Raw genomic sequence first — 24,386 nt, 5'->3', positions numbered from 1 at the left:
GGCCAATCCCCCATGTCTTGGCTTGAGGCAGGTGCTTGGGGCCAAGGATGGGGATGAGTGGCCCAGAACGAAGGGGAGCGAGCTGCGCTGTGTCCTTCTCAGCCTGGAGATGAGGAGTGTGGCCAGGCAAGGCTGAGTGGGTGCCAGGGGTGACAGCAGGAGCCCTGGGAATGGCATAGTGGAGGTGTAACTCACTGTTATACTCAGAGTCTGGTGCTGCATGCTGAATTCACTGGCTTCTTCATAGGTTTTTCCACTGCAATGACTCGATCTCCAACTCACTTCCCAAACTCCTGCAGTGACAGGGAGTAGGAGGGCATCAGGCACAGCTGGGCTAGGGAGAGCCCATGGTGCAGCACCCAGCCCTGGCTGCACTCACCTTGTGCTGTTCTCTCACCAGAACGAAGTGAACTTCTTGCCAAAAGCCGACACCGCTGTGGGAAAGCCGGAAGAGGCATCAGTATGGTGCAGGCACCCTGGTCCCCCACCTCCCTGGCCCCTCACCTCCCTAGACTCCCCATCTTCCCTGTCACCCCATCTCCCTGAGCTCCAGACTGCAGGAGCATCACACCCCACAGGCTGCACTCAGTCACTCCCATGGACCCTGACCCTGTCTTGGTGCCAAAGAGCATCGTGATCCTGTCTCTGCCCCTGGAGCAGCTCTCACCTTCAGTCAGTTTGCCTGCTTGTTCCGCTGCCCCTCCCGGCAGGATTTTGGAGAAGACACTCTCTCCTTCCGCCCCAGGCTGCCCCGTGGCCATGCTGGCCAGACCACGTGGCCCGGCCACTCTTGGAGCAGCTTTGCTGTCTGCTGCGGGACAAATTAAGCCACTGTTGGCTGGTAGTAGCCCCAGCCCAGGGAGCTCAGCCAAGCCCTCAGGGTGCTGGGCAGCTGGCAGAGGGGGGTGGCATCATGCTGCTGGGCCCACTGACCTGCTGCTCCCAGAGGCTGTGCTGTGGGTGCTCTCCCCGGCTGCTGTGGCACTTTAGCTGCAGGTTTGGATGTGTCCGTCTGCTCTGCTTTTGGCTGGAATGAGAAAACAGCTCTCAGAGCTTGCCCTGCTGGCAATCCTTCAGGGGAGGCCTGGGCTGGGAGATGACACTGAAAACCCCAGAGGCTGCTCCATAGACCCAAAAGAGGCAGCTAAGGATCCAGAGCATGGGAATAGAATCACAGAATTGTTGAGGTTGCAAAAGATCACTGAGTCCAGCTGTTAACCCAACACTCCCCGGTGACTACTAAACCATGTCCCTCAGCACCACATCTACACAGCTTTTAAACCCCTCCAGGGATGGGGACTCCATCACTGCCTTAGGCAGCATGTTCCAGGACTTGACAACCCTTTCAGGGAAGAAATTTTTGCTAATATCCAACCTAAACCTTCCCTTGAACAACTTGAGGCTGTTTTCTCTTGTTCTATCCCTTGTTACTTGGGAGAATATAGTCCCTTCCAGGGTCCTCTTGAGGTGATGGCTGCTCCTATGACACCCAGGGATGGCTGTGATGGGCACAGGAGTAGGATACTCATTGCCTCATGACTCCCATCACCAACCTTTCACCTGCCAGCACCTGACTGTGGCTGAACAGGAAAGTCCCAGGCAGAGAATCACATAATCACAGAATCAACCAGGTTGGAAGAGACCTCCAAGATCATTAAGTCCAACCAATCACCCAACCTTATCTAATCAACTAGACCATGGCACTAAGTGCCTCATCCAGTCTCTTCTTAAACACCTCTAGGGACATTGACCCCACCACCTCGCTGGGCAGCCCATTCCAAAGGGCAATCTCTTTCTGTGAAGACCTTCCTTCTAAGATCAAGCCTAAACTTCCCCCTGCACAGCTTGAAACTGTGTCCTCTTATTCTGTTGCTGGTTGCCTGGGAGAAGAGCCATGGGGTGGGGAGGCATGGGGCCATGGAGCCATGGGGCGGGGAGGCAGCTGAGCTGGCCAAGCTCGTACTTACTGCTGGCGCTGGATGCCCGCCTGGCTGTGCATTGTGCACGGCCGGTGCCTTCCCTGCTGCCTGGGCTGGCCCAGGCTGCTGCTGCGGTGGTCGGGATGACGGAGGTCCCTGTGTCCTGCCCCTGGCCTCAGGCTGTGCCGAGCCCACTGGCTGGGCAGGCTGCCGTGCAGCTGGCTGCTGCCGTGCCGCCTGCTGCCCTGCCTGCTGCTGCCTGGCCACTGGCTGCTGTGGGTGTGCAAGGGGCTCCGGCTTCGGTGCTGGGGTGGCTGACCCATGTGGCTGGGAAGGCTTCTGTGTCTTGGGGGCCTCAATGCCATGGTGGTGAGCACCGGCGCGGGACGGCGGGCCATACTCGGCAGAGCTGGGCCCATAGGGGGCAGGTGCACGGGACTCAGGCTGCTGTGCCTTCTTGGAGGCAGAGCGGGGCTCATGGCCTCGGGGCTCGTGGCGGCCAGGCTCTCGTGGATGCTGCTTGGCCGAGCGGCGTGGGGGCTCGTCGCTGACATGCCGGGAGCTGCCGGTATGGCGCCCATACTCCCCGTGGTGGCGGTGCTCACGGTGCTGGGGGTAGTCATCGTGCTGCCACATATCCTCTTCGGGAGGCTCGTCGTAGTCATGGTAGGTGTGCTTAACTGGGGGTCTCTTCTGTGAGGAAGAGTGGCCACCGTAGTGCCTGACCCTCTCCGCCCGTGCCTCTCTGGGCTTATCAAACCAGTCTGTCTCCTCCTGACCCAAATGATAGGCTTCGGAAACCAAAAACAAACCACAGTCAATCTCTCGCTCAGGGCTGCCCGGGAGGAAGCCATGCAATGAGGCGGGAGAGGCAAGCGGCGGGCATGCGCAACGAAGGACAGCCCGTGCCAGCAGGGATGGGACACGGCACGGCACGGCACAGCATGGGACCGGCTAACACCGAACACCCGGGGAGGGGGGAGGAAGGCACATGTCAAGCAAACTGAGGCAGTGAGAGTGTCTCTGCGTATGAACGGATGGCATGCCCCGGGGAAGTGCCATGCTCTGGGGTCGTCACCATGGGGAGCCGTTACCTTCACTGTCCGAGACAACGCAATGGGCATCGTCCATGCCGTAGCCCTCCTCGTGCTTGTACGAGTGACTCCTTGGCACATCTTTGATGTGCTTTTGCACATCAGGCAACGAGTGGCTGGAGCAGAATGGGGAGCAGGGGTCCCCCGCCGACTGGGGGCCGGGTCCCCCTGCAGTGCGTGACCCACCCACTGACTTCCCCAGGGGGCTGACAGGGCTCTCCTCCTCTGAGTGCTGTGTGCGGATGGGTGGTCGCCCGCGGCTCTGGCTCATGCCAAGGGATGAGGGCTTGGAGCTGCCTTTCTGGGAGCGCTCCATACCCTCCCGCTCGTAGGACTTGCTCCTGCTGCCCACCTCCCGGCTGGAGGATTTCTCCACCCCGTAGCCAGAGGAGCGGGGTCTACTGCTGGCAGAGTAGACCCGCTCCTCCTCGTCCACCATATCCCGGCTGGAGACACCGTAGTACTTCTGCTGTTCATAGACGTTCTTCTTCAGGCCATAGGTGATCTCCTCCTGCATCTTCTTGGCCCTGGAGGCCACGTTGCTGCTTCCAACCGAGGTGGTCACTGCATAGGAGGCCAAGTCCGATTCCACATCTTTGGCTTCTTCAATGGGGGAGAACTTGGAGATCTTCTGCTCCATGCCCTGCTTCCTGTGCTTGCTGCGCTTTGAGGAGACAACAGCAGGGGCCAGGCTCTTGGATGAATGCTTTGGTAGTGGTGCACCAGGGCCATGCTTGTCCACCCGTGAAGAGTGCCGGTACTCACTGTCCCCATAGTAGTAGGATGAGCTGGTGGAGCTCCCTGACACTCTGCCATTGCTCTCCACGCCCCTGTGGTAGCTGTTCTTCCCTCGATAGTTGGAGCCATGGTGGTCATAGATGTCCTCCTCAGACTCCTCCTCAGCTTTGGTGTAGCAACAGGGCCGGCTGGAGCTCTCAGCATCCCCCACCTCAGACTTCTCCCTGCCATGGCGGCCATCAGCACCTGTGCCCACTGGCTCCCCTTTCTGCCCCTCCACTGCTGGGCTCTCCTTGGTGAGCTCACTTATGTCTTCTATCATTACGTAGTTACGAGGGATGTTCTGCTCCAGGCTGGTGTAGAGGGACTCAGAAGGGAAGCTGGCTGAGGGGCCCTGCGCTGTGCTGGCTCTCTCAGCCGGCCGGACTTCAGCTGCTTTGTACTGCTCGTAGCTGCCACTTGGCGGCGCAGTGCTGAAGGTGACATCGGGAACAGCAGAGGAGCTGGTAGCTGTGCCAATCACCTCGTAGTTAGTGGGGATCTTCTGCTCCAGGTCAGCCAGGGAGGTCTGCCGTGGCTTCTGGTGCCCACCAGCTACCTCTGCAGGGCTCTGGAAGAGGGTTGGCTGTGCTGCCGGTGCAGTGGCTGCCCCAGAAAAGGCGCTTGGGGCTTGGTAGGGGTTCTGGGGCCGGAAGCCTGGCTGGCCTGGGGGGCCCAGCTCTGAGTACGCAGTGCCAGGGGCCGGGAAGGCGCTGGGTGAGGCAAAGGTGGGCAGTGGGGTTGCCTGCAATTCATCCTGCGTGGTGCTGGCTGTGGGGTACTGGGGAGGCTGCAGACGTGCCTGTGGGAAGCTGGCAGGGCCCTGTGGGGTGGGGTATGGGTAGGCAAAGTCAGGGTACTGCCCAGTGGGTGTGGGGCGCAGGCCAGTGCCGTCATAGGCGGCAAGACGCAGGCTGTGCAGCTCGCTGTCGGACAGGTAGTCGCGGCGATCCCCAGGGAAGCGCAGGTAAGGGTGGTCCCGTGGGCCACCCCGCTCCTTCAGCAGTGACTCCTTGCGCTGCGTGATGCCCAGCTCCAGGTACTTCAGCTTAGCATCGATCTCCTTCTCCTCCTCGTCCAGCTCCGCCTGCTTTTTCCGCAGCTTGGTGGCCTCATGCTCTACCAGCCTCAGGTCATGGTCTAGCTCCTTCAGCAGGCTGGCCTTGGTAACTGGTGCAGTGGCCTTGGTGGCCAGGCTGCTCAGGTAGAGCTGGGAGGTGGCTGGGCTGGCCAGGGGAACGTGGGGCTCCTCGGGCGGCGGGCTGGGCAGCGTCCGCTTCACCTTGCGTGCTAGGGGGCTTGACTGCAGCCCTGCCACCTGCAAAGCCAAGGAACACGTGGTCAGGGGTTTTCAAGTAGGTGTCCCCCCATATTCCCCCACCCTGAGCATCATGGACCTCCTCCTGTGCCCTAGGGCTGTGGCGAGGCGGCCGCTGTGCACATGTTCCCCCATGCACCAAGGAAGTGGCGTTTATGTAAAAGCACAATAAATAGGACGGAAGTAACAGGCAGGGCGCTTTCCATGAGTAATTACCAGGGGTGGCAGCTGTCCAAGCGCTGAGCTGGCCGTGTGCGACAGCCGCCTGCCACAAAAACTGCCTTTCATCTTCAGGCGCTCGGCAGCGGGGCCTGAGGGAGCAGCCAGGGCCTGCTGCTGCCCTGGGAATTGCCCCAGGGCTATTTGCTGGGCACTGAGCAGCCCAAAGCAGCCTTGATGTGGGGGGAAAAAGGTGAGAACAGGAGCTGCCACAATCCAAAATGGAGCTATGCTTGGTGACTGCTCCTCAGGAAATGAGGGGGACCTGGCTGGGGCAGGGCACAGCCCTGATCCTTCCACCAGTTCCTGCTTGCTGACAGTCTCCCGCAGCCAGTGGAGCTCCAGGGCCTCCCTCTGTCTGCTGGTGTTGGTGTATATGTCTATGCCCACCGGCTGCCATCAGCTGCCATGGGAAGCCAGCCCTTTAAAATATTAATTGCTGCAGTGCTAATGAAACTGAAATGTCTTGAGGTGCCTCCCGAGGTTGTTCCCTGACGGAAAGGTTGTTCCCCACATTGACGTACCTGGGTGCTGGGGAGCAGCGAGTGCTGGTAGAGGGAGAACCTGTCCTTGCCGGCCTCCTCGGCAGTGGGGCTGATGGGCTTGGGGTCGGAGAGGGAGCGCTGCATGGTCTTGATGGGGCGTGGCAGTGTCTGCTGGCGCTGGGCCGAGTCAGCAGTGAAGTGCTTCTGAGGGGGAACATGAGCCTTGTTCAGCCGCTCACTGGTGGCGAAAGAGGACTCGAGGAGGCGGTGAGGGGACAGTGGGGAGACAGGTGAGTAGAGCACCTGGGGAGAGCGGGGTGGCTGGCGGGTCACCAGCTGGGAGAGGGACTCGGCGGGCAAATGGGACTGGTAGCCAATTTCCAGGGGATCCGGTTTCTTCTTCTCGAACTTGCCTAGAGTCTGCTGCCGGACAGCGTGAGGGTCCAAGGGGCCAGTGCTCACCATCTGGATGTTGGTGGAGTAGGGTGGGATGGTGGTGGGGACTGTCAGCTGGGGGACCACAACACCGGGCTGGGGAGCTGCCTCTGGCTCTGTCTGGCAGGCCAGGCTCTCGCCCCGCTGTGTCTTTTCTGGGGCCGAGATGTACTTCACGATCTCCACACGGGGGTCATGGGTGGTGATGTGGATGGAGGGGGAGACTCGGAGGAGCTGGTCGGGCTCTGTCTGCACTGAGCAGTCACTGATGGTCTGAATGCCCACGCTGGCTGTGCCACGGGCCGCCCCCTCTGCCTTGCCCTCAGTGCCAGAGTCAGCATGCCGTGAGGCCCTGGATCGCCGTCGGCGCACAGGCTGCTCCCACTCTCCACTGTCCTCCTCGTCTGTCTGCACGCTGCAGTCTGTGCTGCGCCGTGCCCGCCGCCGCCGTGACAGCAGGTACCGCTCCTCCCCGTCCTCCTCATCTGTCTGCACACTGCTGTCTGCTGTCTTCTTTGCTGCGAAGGCCTCTCGTGTTGCCTCTTTATCGTAGGCATCCCGCAGCCGTGGCATGGAGTTCCTCTTCTTGATGCCCCGGCCAGGCTCCCAGGACTCCTCGACCTGCAGTGACATATCTGAGGCTGAGCTGCTGAGTGGCCGCTGTGGCACGGGATAGCGAGGGCCAGCAGGCCCCTCTGGTGGCGCCTGGCTTGGTGGCGGCCATGCCTGCCCATTGTGCGGCATGCCCCGTGGCACCTCAGTGAGACCCTCGGGCAGGCGGGCGGTAGGCTCAGCAGGCACGGGGAAGATGTTCTTTTGCCGCTTCTGCTCCTCCAGCTGCTGCTGGAGCTGGTGCTGGAGCTGGTGGATGTGCTCGAGCTGGAGGCGTTGCTGGGCAAGCTGCTCCCGCTGCAGGGCCAGCTGTGCGTGCCGCTCCTCTTGCTGCTGCTGCAGCACCTGCTGCTTGATGCACTGCAGCTCCTGCAGCTCCCGCTGCACCAACAGCTGCTCCTTTTCCCGATGCCGCTGCAGCTCCGCACGCTCCCGTTCCAGCTCCTCTTGGAGCCGCATTTGCCGCAGCTTCTCCAGCTCCACGCGCTCCCGCTCCAGCTGCAGCACGTGCTCCTGCTGCTTGCGCTGCCGTTCCTCTTCCCTCTCCCGCTCCTCCCGCTGAGTCCCTTCCAGCGATGCCTTGGGCACCGTGGCTGCTTGCCCGCCCTCCTTGCTGGCTGCTGCAGGTGCTGCTGATACCACTGGCCCCTCAGCATGAGGAGCAGCTCCTGCTGGTTCCACTCTCTGCAAGCCACTGGTGGGTGCAGCGGGGGCTTTGGGAGCAGGGCCAGCACCCGCAGCTGCTGCTGCAGTGCTGACAGGCTTGCCAAGGTAGACAGGTGTCTCCATCAGTGAGGCTGCCGGGGCTGGCCGGCTGGGGGCTGGGTAGCGGTAAAGGCCCTGTGCCGCCAGTGGGACACGTGGGGTGATGACTGGCAGCCTGGACAAGCTGGCCAGTGGGACAGCTGCCACGCCGCCGGGGCCATAGGGTCTGTAGAGACCACGCAGCATGGGCCGCAGGACTGAGGCTGGCTGGGTGGTGATGGGCAGTGTGGAGGCAATGGGCGTGTTGATGGTGGAGTAGATCATGCCATCGGCAGCTCGCACAGTGGCGGTGGAAGGGAACATCTGCCGGACGGTGCCCAGGCGGACACCAGGCATGTTGTACTGTGCCAGGCTGCCAAAGCCCTGCCGTGGCTCGGGGAAGGTTGGGTTGTACACACCACTGGGTTTGGGGGGTGTAGGGCCCTGCTGCTGAGCTGTCAGCCCTCCTGTGCCCCCTGGCCCAGTGCTGGGGCCATAGGGCAGCATGTCAGGGCCATTAGCATGCCGGCCCCCGTACTGGTCCATGGAGTTGAGGGCAGCACACATACGACTGATCTCGCGTGCTGTGGTGGCACTGTAGTGAGCCAGGCTGGACTCCTGGAAGCTGGCAAGATCCCCGCGGGGTGAGAAGCGGTAGTCAGAGTAGATGTTGGAGACTGAGCTGTACCTCCGCATAGGGAGTGGGTGGCCCAACATGTCTGCTGGCTGGCGAAGGTCGGAGAAAGAGCCATACTGCAGCCCCTGGCCCAGGTAACCCCCCTCAGCAAAGCCCACACTGTAGGAGTGCTTCATGGTGCTGAGGTCCACAGCGGCATCACCTGCTGGGGAGTGGAAGGGCTGATCCCCCTTCATGGGGTAGTAGCTCATCCCAATTTCAGAGAGGTTTGTGTCTGACATAGAGGAGTAGAGGCGGCCAAAGTTGCCAGTTGGGTAAAACTTCTGCTCCTCATAGAGTGGAGGTGCTGGGGCTGGTTGCTCCCGGTAAGGGAAAGTGTCTGGCAGCTCTGGTTCTCTGCTGCCATAGAGGGGGCCACCGGCTTTCCGGACAGGGGCCACTGCCTCCCCAGCTTTCTTCTCTGGCATCTTGGAGGTGGGGTTGAAAGCACCGGTGCAGCTGCCGCTGAAGGGGAACTTGTAGACCATGTCACAACAGGCCACCTGGCTCTCTGGCTTCACGCCGGTGAGGTCCAGCACATTTGCTGGTGGCTCCTCCTTCAGCACTTTGGTCACTGGACCAGCTGCCGCCTCCTCCATCTGCACCATCATCACCTGGGATTTCTTGCCTCCCAGGGTAAGGAGAGGGCTCTGGCTCTTCAGCTCCACTGGCACTGCCCGGTACAACTCTGTGGCTGGCTCTGTTGGGAAGGTCTGCGGGAGGCCACTGACATTATGTGTCCCACCAGTCTGTGCCATGAGCACATCCTTCTTCAACATCTGGCCTGGCATGCTGTACCTTGTAAACTTGCTCTGAGGGGCTGCAGTGGGCTCAGGCTTGCTGCCAGCTGCCCCACTGGCTCTGACGGCAGGTGTCTGGACACCCTGCTCCACCTGCTTCACCTGTGCCAAGCACACGGGGCTCCCAGTCCCCTGCCCAAAGTCCATCCGGCTCTGGAAAGGGTCTCCATAGACCACAGGCTGCTTGGACTGTGAGAGAATCATGGGAGAAGCAATGGCCAGGCCAGCAGTGCTGGCTGCTGCGATGATGGCATGGGGCTGCTCCTGGGCGTTGAGGTTGATGATCAAAGGCTGGATAGCGGTGGACTGCCGACTTGGGATGTGGTCCAAGGTCAGGCAGTACTTCCTGGCCTCAGTGGCCAAGGAGGTGAGATCCATGCCTTGGTCTGTTATGATGATGGGGGCAGACTTCAGTGCAGTCCGTAAGTCCACAGCATTAGTGCTTGGCACCTTGGGCCCTGGCTCGACCCGAGATGTGCCGGGGATGGAGGAGATGCGGCAGAGGGAGATGTTTTCTGCAGGGAGTGCTGCCCAGCCATAGAGCCCTGCGATGCCATCAGCAGCTGAAGTCACAGCAGGTGCCTTCTGGGCATGCTCCTTCACTGACTGTGTCCTGATGTAGGCACCTGGTGGCTGCTCCTGCTCTGGTGTCTGGCTGTAGCCGTGTCCTGGCAGCTGCCGGCTCGGCCTGGTGGGGGATGAGGTGGGGGATGTCAGGGAGCCGGAGCTGACCGGTTTGGTCTGGCTGGCCGCATCAGCTGCCAGAGTGATCACCATGAAGGGGGCATCCTGCGAGGAGGCCTGCCGGGTCAGACGTGGCGAGCCTGACCGGTGTGGTGTCTGCGTTCCCTGTGCCACCATTGGGGAAGAGGTGGCAGGGCTGGTAGTGGTGGCAGAGAGACCCTCATAGGGAAGAAGGGGGCTCTGTGTCTGTGTGGAAAACTCTGCGGTGGCCTTTGTGGCTCGGGTGGGACTCTGCGTGGGGGAGGTGGGTGAGAGTGGAGGGCTGGAGGTCTTGAAGAAGGAGTATGTCTTGGGTGCCGCGGGCTTGATGTCGCTCACTGCGGGGAGCTTCTCCCTGGCTGTCTGCACACTGATCTCCACAACTGCCTTGCTTCTGCTGGTGTCCTCTGTCTGAGAGCCATAGCTGACAGTGCTCTTCACTGGAGTATAGCTTCTGCTGGCTATGGGTGGGGCCTCTGGAGTTGGGGAGCTGTAGCTCCGTGGCGCACTCCCAGGGCCGCTCACCGCTGTTGTCACTGTGCTGGTACCTTTGCTGTAGGTGTAAGGAGTGGTGGTAGCCTTTGACACTGGGCTGGGTGCTGCTAGGGTGCTCTGGAGCTTGGCTAGATCTTGCCCTTCTTTTGCAAAATGCTGGGTGACCCGGACATCAGGAATGGCCTTGGCTGTGCTGCTGTCAGAGGTGGAAAAGGAGACAGGAGCAGAGAGCTGTGTGGGGCTGGTACCAGGAGTGAGGGGACCACCGTTCTGCTTCATCAGGTCAGCGTAGGCGCTCTCAGCATTGAGGAAGTGCTTCTCTGGGTATGTCTCCTCCTGTCCCTTCACCTTCTCACCCTGCTCAAGGGCCAGGTCAAACGAGGAGGATTGGTGCATCCTGGAGATGCTCTGTGAGGTCTGCAGGATCTCCTCATACACCACTCCCACCTTCGGGAGAGTGCTGGGATAGCTGGGCTGGGAGGGGTGTGAGGAGCTACCATCATACTGGTACTCCTCTGCATACTGGTATTCAAAGCCATTCTGGGCCCCAGTGCCACGGAAGCCAACCTGCTCGTAGGTGCTGCTGTAGGAAACAGCTGTCTGGGCCTGCTGGACCTGCTGCTTCTGCATCATCTCTGCCTTCTTCATCATCTCCTCATAAGCTTCCTCAGCACTCTTGAGGGGCTTGCTGGTAGGTTGGCTGGGGCTGCTTTCTCCCTTCTCCGTCGGGGAGTACAGTGACATGAAGGTGGGCAGGTTGTATTCGCTGCCTGACTTGTACAGCTTGGAGGTCACGGCGTCAAAGCTCTCAGCTTCTGAGTCGATGGAGGGTGAGTATTCAGAACAGGATGAGCGGTGCAGCTCCTCCATCTCTGCCGCCTGCCGCAGCTCTTCAGTGGGGGAGGCATCCTCGATGGGAGAGAGGTTGCTGGGGGGGGTTTTGGAGCGCTCCCTCCTCCGCTGTGCTCTCAGCTCCTCCTTGTCGCGCTTGGTCTTCCGTGCTGTGCTCCGGATGCGCTGCTGCTCTACCTCCCGCATCTTCTCCTGCTCCCGCAGCAGCTCCTCTTCCTCCCGCAGCTCCTCCTCCTCAGATGAGTCCTCAATGGTGGGCAGTAAGGGGCCATGTGAGCGGTGGCGAGCCTTCCTCTGCTGCTTCACTTCCTCTAGCCGCTGCCGGCGGCTGGGGCTGCTGTCACTGTCCTCCTCCAGAGAGGAGATGGATGTGGGTGAGGTGCCTGAGGTGTAGCTGGGCGTTGTGGCCGGCAGAGTGGAGGAGTACTCGCCCCGGGAGCGCTCCTCTGGAGAACCTGTCAGGCTCTCCATCTCCAGCTCGGGCTCCCGGTCCATGCTGGTGTCTGCCTCCTGGCCCACCTCCATCTCCCGGCCATAGCCAGTTGTGCTGTTTAGCTCAATGGTCTTGAAGCGCCGCAGACCACCCTGGGCTGTGCTCAAGTCACTGCCCTCTGCCACCTCCATCTCCTTCCTCTCCTCCTTGTACATGCTGCTGGCACCATGTGGCAGGTGCCGCTTGGTCGATGCCGGCTCTTTGCCCTTCTCTGTCTCGGCTTTCTGCCCGGTTTTGGGGATGCTGTACTTGACACGCCTGTACCCTTCCTCCTCCTCCTCCAGGTTGTCCTCCTCAGCAGTCATCTCCAGGATCTGCCTCCGCATGAACTCCTCATCGCTCACCTCTGCCTCCCGGCCCTTGGGCCTTGGGGGCACTGGCGAGAAGCCTCCCTCACTGCTGTCCTCCACATAGTCATGCCGCAGCTTGCTGCCAAACTCGTCCGAGGACTCTGCGCTCTCCCGCCGCTCCCGCCGGCTCTCCCAATCCATTGAGTCCTCATCCTCCTCCAGGATGTCCTCTAGCTCCTCATCAGAGTCAAAGGCTTCGGGGGCGATGGAGAGGTACCGCGGCCGCTGCCGTTGCCGCTGCTCCTCCCGTGGCTCTGTGGAGGCTTTGCCACGCTCAGTGGGCTCTGGTGGGGCCCCCCGGCCTTCTAGGAGGGGCCGCATGCTGCTTTCTAGCTTGGTCAGCTCAGAGGGGCTGGGGGGGCTCTGCCCAGCCAACCCAGTGCCACTCAGCTTCTCTTCCTCCTGCTGCACCAGGCCAGTGATCTCGCTCTGCGAGCTGGAGATGCCGTCAGAAGAGTAGCCAGTGTCACTCAGGCTCTGGGGGCTGCGGGACAGGTCCGGGGGGTAAGGCTTGCTCCCATCCTGTGAGTGAGGGAGAGCACAGCATCAGACCCCAGTGGCTCCCGAGCTGCTCCCCCTGCTTCCCCCCAAATCCTTCTCTGGGGAACATGCAGACAGTCTGGGCAGTGTTGGGGGCTGTTGTCCAGTGTCAATGGCTTGTCAGCAATTTGTGTGCTTGCTAACAAAGGCAGGGGACCAAGGGAAGGGTGTGCTGCAAGCAGGGAACAGCACAGCAAATATCCCTGGGGAAAATTGGCATCATGGGACAAAAATATGTATAAGAAACTGAGCCCCGTCAGTGTTACCTTCCCAATAACTAACCCAAATATCAATTGTTTGGCTGCCCACCACTTAGAAAGCCAGTGATGGCTGAGCCCCAGCTGTAAGCCTTCGGGTGCTTATGGACACACAACCTTCCCCAAGGGAGGGATGTGAGGGCAGGGCTGCCCTAAGGGGAGATGTGCAAGCACTGGTATTTGGGACAGGGGTCTGTGGTGGCACCAAGAGGACAGGAGCTTTGCTGGCGGCAGCCACCTTTTAATGAATGTTAATGTCCCTGACTGACAGCCCTGCTAATCAGTCTTCAGAAGCAGGGTAGCCCTCAGGGCCCTCATTAGATGCCAGCAGAAATAAACAGGCTGTTTAATTGATGTTACAATTAGGTGGCATGAGCACAAGCCTCTGAACTGTGAGGAAAGTGCTGTCACCTCTGGCCCCAGTGCTACCAGCAGGGCCTCTCACCATGGCTGAAGGACTATGGACCTTATTTGATTTTGGAAGTGCCAGCAGACAAGGATGGGAGGAGTGGTTTTCCTGGGGGTGGCTGTCCATTCCTAGCTGGTGGAGACCTCCCTCCATATTCCCTTCCTGCGGGGGACTGTGCCAGCTGCTGCCAGGATGGTTGCTCATGGGGGAAAACCATCTCAGCGCAGCCAGATGTTTGCCCAAATTACACTGAATTTGTAACAAGGTGGGACAAGGAGCTTGAGCAATGCCCATTGCTGCAGTGTGCAATATCATGGGAGAAGTTTTCCATTTAAAAACAAATTCAGTTGCGCTTACATCATTTAAAAATAACTCCAAAGGCCAAAGCTGACCTGAACTACCACGTTATGCCCAAACTGATGGAATCATAATAAAGAGAATAGGCTGCTATGGAGCCTGTAAAGTTCCTGGGTAGTTTGGAAGTGCTGAGACAGTGAGATAGCAGTGTTCTGAGATCACCCTCACCTTTACTCAACAATTTGGTTTCTGCCCCAACTTGAAATAAACTCCTCTTTCTGACCCCAGCCACTGGTGGAGGCATGGCTTACTGCCACACCAGCCCTGGGTGGGATGCAGTGCCCAGGGCTGCTCAGAGCAGGACACACCCCAAGAGCTCACCTCCTGCTCCTTGGCCCGTGGTACCTCGGGGGGAGCCCGGCTCTCCTTGCTCTCCACCTCTGGTTTGGGGCTTATGCTCTTCCCCTTTGATGCAGTACTCTCAGGAGCTTTGGAAGGCTCCGGGACAGCTTTGGGCAGTGGCTTTTCTCCGGCTGGCGGTGGGGGCTTCTTCTTCTCGGCTGGGGCGGGGCTCGAGGTCCTGCTCTGTTCAGCCACCCGAAGGGTCTTTGCAGGTGAGGTTTGCCGCTCGGGGGGTGCCGCCGGCTCGGCGGCTGCCGGCGCGGGTGCTCTCTGCTGCGGGCCAGCGGCTGGCGGCCGGTGCTGCGGGGAGCTGGTGGGCGTTTGCTTTGGGGTAGGCATCGGCATCGGCATCGGCATCGGGGCAGGGTCACCGAGGCTGCCTTCGAGCAGGCGCTGAGTTTGGCAGTTCAAGCACAGCCATTCGTTCTTCTGTAAAACAAAGACAGGAAAAGTTCTGTTCAAGCTCCGGGAGCTTTGTCCTGACAGGGTCCTCACTGACAAGTTGAGCTGATGGCACACACAGGGATGGTGCAAAGGACTCAGCCCGTCCCAACCACATAAGTGGCTTTGGAGAGGCCAGGTGGTGGTCAGGCAAGCACCAAAATGCCAGCACAGACTGCAGAGTGGTGTGCAGTGCTGGAGCCACAGTCTGCCAACCATCCATCCTAAATCTTTCCCTACCCCTGTCCAGACTTCAGTGATATTCAGCCAGAGGGACCATGGCTACGACACAGGGCTTGCATACTCTCCCCTAGGACACCTCAGCATCACCAGCTCTTTTCAACTCCAGACTTGCTGGCGTCACTTTTAGGTGAAATTAAACAACTAAGGCAGATTACTACCACAGCTCAACACTTCTCAGGCTCCATGCAGCTTCTCCCTCTGATTTGTTCTCCTCGATACAATAAAGGTTTAATAGCATCATCACAATCACACTCAAAGATCTTTTTTTCTAGGTTCTCAGAAAATACTGAGTACACAAGCACACACAAATTTGCCAAAGATATTACCCAGAGTACACGCTGTGCAGGCAAGGAACACAGCAATCTCCTCTAGTGAGATTCTCAGCAAGAGCCATCCTGTTATGGCCTGCAAAAAGCAGCCTGCAAGCAGGGCTGTGAGTGGCATAGAGCCCGTGGGACTATGGCAGAGGCTCTGCATTAAGACATCAGAAGCACTTTCCCCACCTGGGTCATCCAAGGGCTATTTTTACCCACTCAGGAATGTCCAGGAATGGGGGCTTGACATTTCTTTCTCTTTCGATGTTTCATCATCTTAAATCTTTCTGGGTTTGCTGCTAACAGCCTGATAGGCTCCACGTTCTTTTCCCCAGACTCCTCTACTGTTGATCCACTGCTCCCAAAGCTTGGGGTGGTCAACCTCCAGGGGCAGCTGGCCCCAGATGAGCTGTCATGCTGTCAGAGATGTGGTCATATGCTTCAGTTGGGTCAGCTTGGGACTGGGCTGTAAGATGCCTGCATTTCCTGGAGCCACAAAGGCCATGGTCTCCATGCAGAAGATGAGGTTCACCAAAAATAGCCTTGAGGAAGCAGCCTCAAGTTGCACCAGGGGAGGTTTAGGTTGGACATTAGCAAAAATTTCTATCCCAAAAGGGTTGTCAAGCCCTGGAACAGGCTGCTCAGAGCAGGAGTAGAGTCATTGTAGAGTAGAGACACTGTAGAGTAGAGTAGAGTAGAGTAGAGTGGAGACGGATTTAAAAGACTTGTAGGTGTGACATCCAGGACATGGTTTAGTGTTGGACTTGGCAGTGCTAGCTAAACAGTTGGACACAAAGATCTTCAGGGTCTTTTCCAACTTAAATGGTTCTACGATTCTGTTCTATGACTCGAAACCCCACATGTATGGAAGTAACATAACAGGCTTGGAACCTGCATCCCACACACAGGAGTCCCCACAGTTCAAAAAGACATAATGGTTGGAATTAATGATCTGAAAGGTCTTCTCCAACCTAAACAATTCTATGATTCTTTGATGCCAAGATGCTGGAGATGCTCCTGAGCTGGTGGTGGCTGGGAGTAGAGGGCTTCCCCACAGACACTTCTTGGCTCCTAGAGCAACCCAGACCAGGAGGAGCCATCCAGCCCCTGCTCTCCAGGGAGCAGAGGGGCAGGAGGACTGCTTCTGCAGGGATGGGGTACAGGTGGGCAACATCCTCCCTCCCACCCTCACCACCCCACAGCAGCCCCTGCTTGTCACACAAACATCTTAAGAATACATTAGGGCTCCAGAGTGCCATAAAAAGAAATCTCTTTCAGCACGGTAATATTTAATTACTGCTTAATCAAAGAGAAAGTCTAATTAAGGGGCAAGTGCAGCCTATTGTATCTTAATGACTGCATTTGTCTTCTTTTATTTCAGAACTTGCTCTTGTCCCTGTGCCTCTGAATCAGATCTCCTTGCCCCGCTCCGCTCTGTAATTATTTCAGACTGCAGAAGGAAATGTGATTGTGTGACACAAATTGAATCTTTGCCTCATGGAGATACTTGGCCTTTCATTTCCCTTTCAGAAATCCCATTTGCCTTCACCACACCTCCCTCCCCAGTGCCAGCAGTAAGGGGACAGGCTGCCTGCCAGGGCAGAGCTCAGCTCCTGCTCGTCCCTTTCTGCCACACCATTGTGCCAGCTCACTGCTTGGTCCTGCAGGGACCAGAGAAGATCAGCCTGCCTTGAACTACTCACCCTGCCCAGTCCTGGATGGGGCATTGCCCATGCTCATGATCTCCCACCCTGACAGACTGTGGTGGCTGAAAAGCTCTGGAGAAGGGAATGACTTTTCTTTCAGCACCCCATGGGTCTCTCGTGCCAGGAAGACTCTGCTGCCAGTCCAGCACCCTGCACTGTAGTCGGAATCCTGTGCCAAGTCCTATGTGGGTACAGCCTTGGATGGCAGAAAACTAGGGAAGGGATAACTGAACTTTTCTGAGCCTTGGAAGAGGCCCTGGCCTTGCCAGCAGCCAGTGCCACGTGGAGCTGTGTGTACACTGCCAATGCTGACTGTGCCACAGCAGCCAGTGTGACATTTCTCATGATATCATAGAATCATAGAACGGTTTGAGCTGGAAGGGATCTTAGAGATCATCTAGTTCCAAACCCCTGCCATGGGGAGAGACACCTTCCACTAGACTAGATTGCTTTAAGGCTTTGTCCAACATGGCCTTGAATACCTCCAGGGCATCCACAGACTGCCTGGGCAACCTGTTCCAGTGTCTCACCATCCTCACTGTAAAGAATTTCTTCCTAATATCCAGTCTAAATCTGCCCTCCCCAAGCCTCAATCCACTCCTTCTTATCCTATTACAACAAGCACTTGTAAAAAGCCTCTCCCCAGGGGATATCCTGGGATTGGCTTCACTGAATACCTCCAGCAGCAGGAGCTGACAGCTGCCTGGCTCCTCCATGTGCATAGGGCTCAAGAAGTCCTGTCTGTGGCAGCTGCAGGGAGATGAAGGTGAACAAGGCCACCTGCACCCAGTGAGAACATCTCTGGCAAACCTCTCTGAGTTGTTAGTCCCCATGCTCTGTGCTGACACCCATCATAGAATCATTTCAATTGGAAAAGACCTCCAGGACCATTGAGTCCAACTGTCAGCCTAATACCACCATGGTCATTAAACCATGCCCTGAAGTGCCATTGGCTACACATTTTTTGAACACCTCCAGGGATGGTGACTCCACCACCTCCCTGGGCAGCCTGTTCCAATGCCTGACCACTCTTGCAGGAAAGACATTTTTCCTAATACCCAATCTAAACCTCTCCTGGTGCAATTTCAGACCATTTCCTGTCTTTCTATCACCTGATACTAGGGAGAAGAGACCAGCCCCCACCTGATTACAACCTCTTTTCTGGGAGTTACAGAGAGCAATTAGATCTCCCCTCAGCCTCCTCTTCTCCAGACCAATCTATCTCAGTTTCACAGGATCATAAAATCAGAGTGTTCCAGGCTGGAAGGGACCCCCAAAGGTCATCCAGTCCGACCTCCCTGCAGTCAGCAGGGACATCCTCCACTAGATCAGGTTACCCAGGGCCTCATCGAGCCTCACCTTGAGTATCTCCAGGGAAGGAGCCTCAACCATCTCCTTGGGCAACCTGTTCCAGTGTTCCACCACCCTCGTGGTGAAGAGCTTCCTCCTGATGTCCAATCTAAATCAGCCCTTCTCTAGTTTGAAGCCATTGCCCCTTGTCCTGTCACTGCAGGCCTTTGTAAACAGTCTCTCTCCATCCTTCTTGCAGGCCCCCTTCAGGTACTGGCAGGCTGCTATCAGGTCTCCCCAGAAGCTCCTCTTCTCCAGGCTGAACAACCCCAGCTCCCTCAGCCTGTCCTCGTAGCAGAGGTGCTCCAACCCTAGCTGCTGTTTCCTCAGCTGCTGGATACTGCTGGATGCTGCAACTCCATGGGCTCAGTGCAGATGCTGCACCTGAGGCATCTCACCCCCATGCTCTGTCAGTGTCATGCCCCACCCCTCTGCCATGGTCCTGCAGCCTTGCTGGCTTGGTGTTTGGTTATTCCACAGCACCTCTGCTCCCTCTCAGAGGGCTGGGCTCGGCTCTGGAGCAGCTCCCCTGTACACAGAGCCTGGCTGTGGGCATTTCCCAGCTAAGGTGGCCAATGGGATTATTCTGCCCCTGAGAAAAATGCAAACTCTCCACGACCAGCTGTTTGCTAACAGCTTGTAAATCCCCACCCAGATTAACCAGATCCCATGAAGATAATAATAATTAGGCTGTACTTAGTGCTTTGCATGTCTGTACCATGGCATGCCCAGGAAGTCAGGGTGCCCCTCGCCAGGCCAGGAAGTGGGTAAGGAGCTTATGGCAAAAGCACAGCAGTGCCTGTCTGGGTCTGCATGCTTAAAGACTCTGGAAAGCCTGGCCTGATCAGAGCGGGGATGGGGGCTTCTGAGCACCAGGGGTTGCTGCCCCAGAGATTTGTACCACGGCAGTGGGCACAGGGGCTTTAACCATGCAGAGGGCAGGCAGTGGGGAGCAGGTGAAGATGCGTGAAGTGTGCCTGAGATGCCAGTTTAAATGAAAAGGTGCTGGCAGGGCAGGGAGCACTGGCAATCAGCCATCCAGGCAGGCAGGGGAACAAGGAGGGCTGCCCAGCCCAACTGAGTCATCAGCTGATGTCCTGGGTGGGTCACTACACTGACCCCTTGGGATCCCAGCCTTTTTCACTCCCAAAACACCAGGATTTGCAGAGGAGTTATGGAAAATGTAGGTTTCTGGAGAGAGAAAGGGAGATCTTGTGGTCAGCAGGATGGAGCCCGGGGTGCAGGGCAGCCCTGGCCAGCAACTGAGGGCAGGTGGCTTCATTCAGTGTGTCACAGCTGAGCAGTAAGGACTATCCCTGCTTTTAATTCTGCTCCACATGAGTGGCATTGGGGGATACAGGCTGTGGCCACAGTCCCTCTGGAGTCTCTGGAGACTTTCAAGACCCATCTGGTTGCATTTCTGTGTGACCTGTGCTAGATTCTATGGTCCTGCTCTGGCAGGGGGGTTGGACTCGATCTCTGGAGGTCCCTTCCAACCCCTAACATCCTGTGATCCTGTGATCTTCATGGGCTCTGCTGCATGGGCGGTAATTGCCATGCTGCCTGTGCTCACTCCTGGGGGGCCAGGGGGCATCTGCAGCAGCCTTGCTCACAGAGGACCCCCTGGGGCTGCTGCCCCCACAATGCCCCAGGGTGATCCGTGGGGTCAGTGTGCACCAGGGGTCTGGGTGCGTAGGGGGTGAGCCCCCCCAAGCTCTGGCATCCACTGGCAGGTGGCCACAGCCATGCTCACCAACCTCTGCCAGGTTTTACCCTGCAATTGTTTTAATTTACTAATGGGCAAACCCAAAGCTGTAATTAACTCAAATAGAAGCCTTCCCGCCTCATTGTGGTCAGCGTTACTGCTTGGCAAGTTAATTAAATGCTGATTCCCCCAGCACCACTGGGTTGGTTTTTTACTGATGGAGCCAGAGAGATTCAGCATCACGGTCGCATGTGGATCCCCTGTTCAGCATTTCAGAGGTCTGAGAGCCTTGGTGGGAGCCAGTGGTGACAGAGGCTTCCCCAGAAGTTTCCCAGTTTAGCTTCTGGCTGCCAGTTCCACCTTCCTCATCAGGCCTGAGCCACTTCCTGCAACTTCTCTGGATTCTAGGAGGTGCATGGCTGTGGTCTTCATCCCAGTGCAAACTGCTCCCTACCATCCCCATCACCCTCAAGACCTCCCCGCAACCTCTCTGACTCCTGGGAGATACACAGCCATGGTCTTCATCCCAGCACCAACCATTCCCTGCAGTATCATTCCTAGGACTCTGCCTGGTTAATTTCTGCTCCTGGGTATTATTTTACACAATCAGATTGGTATCTATTAAAATACCAGGACAAAAATCAGTACAAAATAAGATAAGCAGCACGAGGTATAAGTATCTCATGAGCCAGATCTCATCTCCCAGCATTAAGTGCAGCGAATCTCACAAGAATTTTTCATTTATTTGCTGACAAGAACTGTGCAGGGCTCATCACTGTGGCAGATGGGTGCCTGGAAAATATGGAAAACACTTCTGCTATCTGAATCAAGATCCAAATTAACAAGAACCTCATAAAAATCACTTCTTGAGCATTCCTCTCAGTCCTGCTTTGCAGGAAACCTCCTGTTTACATCTCCTGACATCCAGACACCTTGTACACAACTTCCTGCAGCAGAAATGGGGACACCTCACTGTATGATCCCATCTCCCAAGTGCTCCTTGTGCTGAGAACCTCACAGCTCTGTTCATACTGTGGATGGCTTTTACAGAAAAGAGACTGAGTCATACTTGATCACTGGATGCCAGGGCTGTTTGAGATCCATCTCAGGCAGTGCCTGGGGTCTAGCTGGCAGGTTTTCCACCCTCTAAGCACTCCTGTGCTCTTCCCTCCCCTCGGCAAAGATGCTGTCACTGCCAGCAACCTCCTCGGCGAGACCCCAGTGCTCATTCATTTGGGATGCTGCTGCCCAAGCGCTGGCTTGCTCCCCGCTCAGTTTCAGCCCCTTCTTACAGCACAGCTCCCCTATGCCCCTCCAAATCACCTCCCCATGGCTGGAGGCACTACACACCTCTGACAAACCCCTTTCACAAAGCTGCTGCAGTTTTAGGAGGCGAGAGGGAAGTGCTATCCCAGCTTGCCTGTGGAGGAGAGGATACACATCACAGCCCTGACCGCTGTACGTTCATACACAGCACTTTTAACCTCGTGTGCCATCAGCAAATAACCACAGACCTGGTTTTACCTCCACCCCAGCCCTTATCTATCCTAGGAGGCTGAGGCAGTGATGGGATTTGAAACGAGGGCGAGGAAGCGCCCAGAGATCAGGAAGTGAGATGGAGCAAACACAGGAGAGGCTCATCAGAGCTCTGCCTGCCCTGGGAAGAGACCGAGGAGGATTCAGGTGGTCTTGGTGCAAGGAGGGGACTGAGAACAAGTGGGTATATTGCCTTGATTGTGCACTTTTTCCCTCTAAAAAGACCCTCAAAATGCCTCTCAAGCAAGATGCAGAGCTGCCTGCGCCTGTGCTGCTGAACTGCATCCAGACAGGCGTACGTGTGTGCTGCTGAGCTCTGTGCTTACATACAAATATACAGATGTGCAGGAGAGATACTGGGATGGGGAACTGGCACTGTTTAGCCCGGAGAAAAAAGGGGCTGAGGGAGACCTTCTCACCCTCCACAACTCCCTGAACAGTGGTTGGAGCAAGGTGGGTGTTGGTCTCTTCTCCCAAGAGAAAACAGCCTCAGGTTGCTCCAGGGGGGGGTTAGGTCAGATATTAAGAAACGTTTCCTCCCCAAAGTGTTGTCAAGACCTGGAACAGGCTGCCCAGGGCAGTGGTGGAGTCACCATCCAGGTAGGGGTTTAAAAGATGTGTAGATGTGGTGCTGAGGGCCATGGGTTAGCGGTGATCTGGCAGTACAGGGTTAACAGCTAGACTTGATGATCTAACTGATACAAAACCAGTTGCAACCAAAATGATTCTGTGACTCTATATATACACAAAATCTGTAAATAAAAAGGGAGCATTAAATGCAACTCTAAATGCCATTCAGTGGGCTCCCTGAGGAGCTGCTGTGCATCTCTGCGCTGCCCATGGGAGGCTGTTGCAACAAAGAGCCAGCAATTCCCCAGCATAGAGCCACAGGCTCCTGGGACCATCTGCAGGGAAAGGCAGCAAGGGGACTGCACACACCTCCCTCAGCCAAGGTTCCTTGGCAGCCAGCTGCTCCACGCTAATTGACTTCATTACCATCAACTGGGCAAGTATTAAAGCAACCAGGGTTCAGAGATTAGCCTCTCTGCAAACCACCACAGTTATTTCAATCCCTTGCTAAATATAGCATTTGACTAAGCAACCCATGGACATGTTTTCCAGCATTAGCCTATTCTTATCTGTTCCCGTGGCCTCTCTCAAGCTAGTGAAGCTGACAGTCCCTCCCCAGCTCTATTTTAGATGTGTGTGATGGACCAGTGGCCTTCACACTGCAATAATGTGATTAAAAGCAGTGCGGGGTAATGAGCTCGCCAGGATGAGCTTCGCATTGCAGGGCTTGTTCTCTGCCTCCCATCTGCTCTGCTCCATCCCTTTTCCTTTTGCCTTCTGGGACCTCTCCTGGTTGGAAAAAAAGACATAGAAAGAGAAGGTGGGAGAAACTGCACATGATGGCTGAGCACTGGAGCTGCCATCAGCCATGGCAGCCATGGGCAGTGCAAATTCTGTGTCTCTCATCAATGCTCCCTGCCCTCACCAACCCTGCCCTCAGCAGGAACAGCAGTGTCTGCTCTACCACTTGTCCCCTTTACCATGGAGAAATGAAAGCAGAGGTGGGGAGCTAAACAACAGCCATATGCCAAAGGGGCCATCACAGTCCTGTGGTCCCCAGGACCATCCTTCTCCCGTGGCTCTTCCTTCTCCTTCCACCTGCACATACCTCACACGAGGGATTTTTTCCTCTCCTGCTCCCAGCCACAGCAGGGATGCAGCAGCTCTCCAGCACATAGCTCAGAGGTCAGAGCAACAGCCCCTGAGGCATTCCCAGCCTCCCACCCTGTGGGCTGATGCTCCACAGATCCAGCAGAGGATTATTCCAGTTGAAAGTCTTTGGCTGATGAGTAATAGCAATGCTCCCCTCCGCCCGCCTTCGAGGAATAGCTGTGCTACTGCCAAGTCCAGCTTATGCCACTGCAGCCGTCAATGGCCGGGCAGCCAGCGCTGCTGTGGTGAGGGGAAAGCAGCACAGCCTCTGCGGCTGTGGGAGAGCTGAGAAGGTGGTTCCCACCAGCACAGCCTCTGCGGCTGTGGGAGAGCTGAGAAGGTGGTTCCCACCAGCACAGCCAGTCTGGCCCATCTGTGGCTTCTTGCCCAGCTGCAAACCCCAGCGGCCATTACCCCTGGGTCAGGGTGTTGCCATCCAGGGCAGAGGTGGAGATCTACCAATGCGCTTTCTGGGGCAGTGACCTGTGGATACAGGTATATGCTGCTCTGCTGTCTCCTGGGCTGTCCCATTTGGCTTGATAGAGGCTAGAGGAAAAGGCCATGTTATTAGGAATGGTGGTGCTAGAATCAAGCTTGGACTGCTTTTCAATATTGTTATTTCACTGTCGGGTCCCAATAATTTTATTCCACAGAGCTGGGAAAGAAGCTTACCTTGACTGACTCAAATGCCAAGGGGCCAGTTGGACAATCAGTTCAGATCATGAAGCTAGGGCCCCAGAACAACCCTTCCCCAGCTATGGCATCCACAGGCAGTGGCTCCCAGCAGAGTCCAGCTCCAGAGCATCCCAGCATCTGCATCCTTGTGCAGCCATAGTCACAAGCCCCCCAGCTCATCCCTGCCCATTTTCCACCACCTCCAAAATCAGGGCAGCTGCTATGGCAGGAAGCACCTTCTGTATTTTTAGAGCTTTAAAAAAAAAAAATCTTTTCCAACAGCAAGAATGTTTCTAAGTCAAAGGATTGAAACTATTTTGCAATCAAGGAAGCGTATTTCCAAACCAGCCAGATTATGAGAGCCTGGGTGCTGTGTGGGCTGTGTGAAGGGGCTGCTAAAAAAGGGTACACAGCTGTCCAAAATTTGGAAACCGGTGCTGTTGCAGAATATATATAGACATCCCTCCCCACTCAACATATTTCCTTCCAGTTCATTAGATTAAAAAAAAAAAAAACCAACAAAAAAAACCTCAGCACCACCCCACCCCCCTCCCCCAAATAAGAAGGATACTAAGGAGAGCAAAGGATGCTTTTGGCTTCTCTGAAAACCATGGGACCAATTTCCAGGGCTGGGGCTGAGCATCCCTCACCCTGGGAATGGACTGCTGAGCACTGGTGTCACTGCCATGCTTCTGCAAGAACACAGACATCCAGCCAGAAACCAGCTGCCACTGGCAATGGGAGGCAGAGAAGCCAGCTCCCAGCATGGCAGTGGTTGTGGAGATGAATGCAAGCTG

General features: G+C 56.8%; 1 protein-coding gene across 1 annotated transcript in view; it reads right to left on the bottom strand.

The window, feature by feature from the left end:
• Window positions 1-393: 393 nt before the first annotated feature.
• The window catches only part of BSN (bassoon presynaptic cytomatrix protein), a 112,817-nt gene continuing 88,824 nt past the window's right edge, over window positions 394-24,386 (bottom strand). Inside the window, exons 4-10 of the mRNA XM_054387353.1 lie at window positions 13,877-14,326; window positions 5,852-12,514; window positions 3,014-5,108; window positions 1,968-2,710; window positions 934-1,027; window positions 668-811; window positions 394-434 (exon numbers count right to left, since the gene is read on the bottom strand). Coding sequence (XP_054243328.1) covers window positions 394-434; window positions 668-811; window positions 934-1,027; window positions 1,968-2,710; window positions 3,014-5,108; window positions 5,852-12,514; window positions 13,877-14,326 — 10,230 coding nt within the window. The remainder of the gene's footprint in view (window positions 435-667; window positions 812-933; window positions 1,028-1,967; window positions 2,711-3,013; window positions 5,109-5,851; window positions 12,515-13,876; window positions 14,327-24,386) is intronic.

Source organism: Indicator indicator, chromosome 15 (assembly GCF_027791375.1).
Source record: "Indicator indicator isolate 239-I01 chromosome 15, UM_Iind_1.1, whole genome shotgun sequence".
NCBI classification, from domain to species: Eukaryota; Metazoa; Chordata; class Aves; order Piciformes; family Indicatoridae; genus Indicator; species Indicator indicator.
The sequence above is the reverse complement of the archived record's forward strand: the minus strand, read 5'-3'. Positions and strand labels throughout refer to the sequence as shown.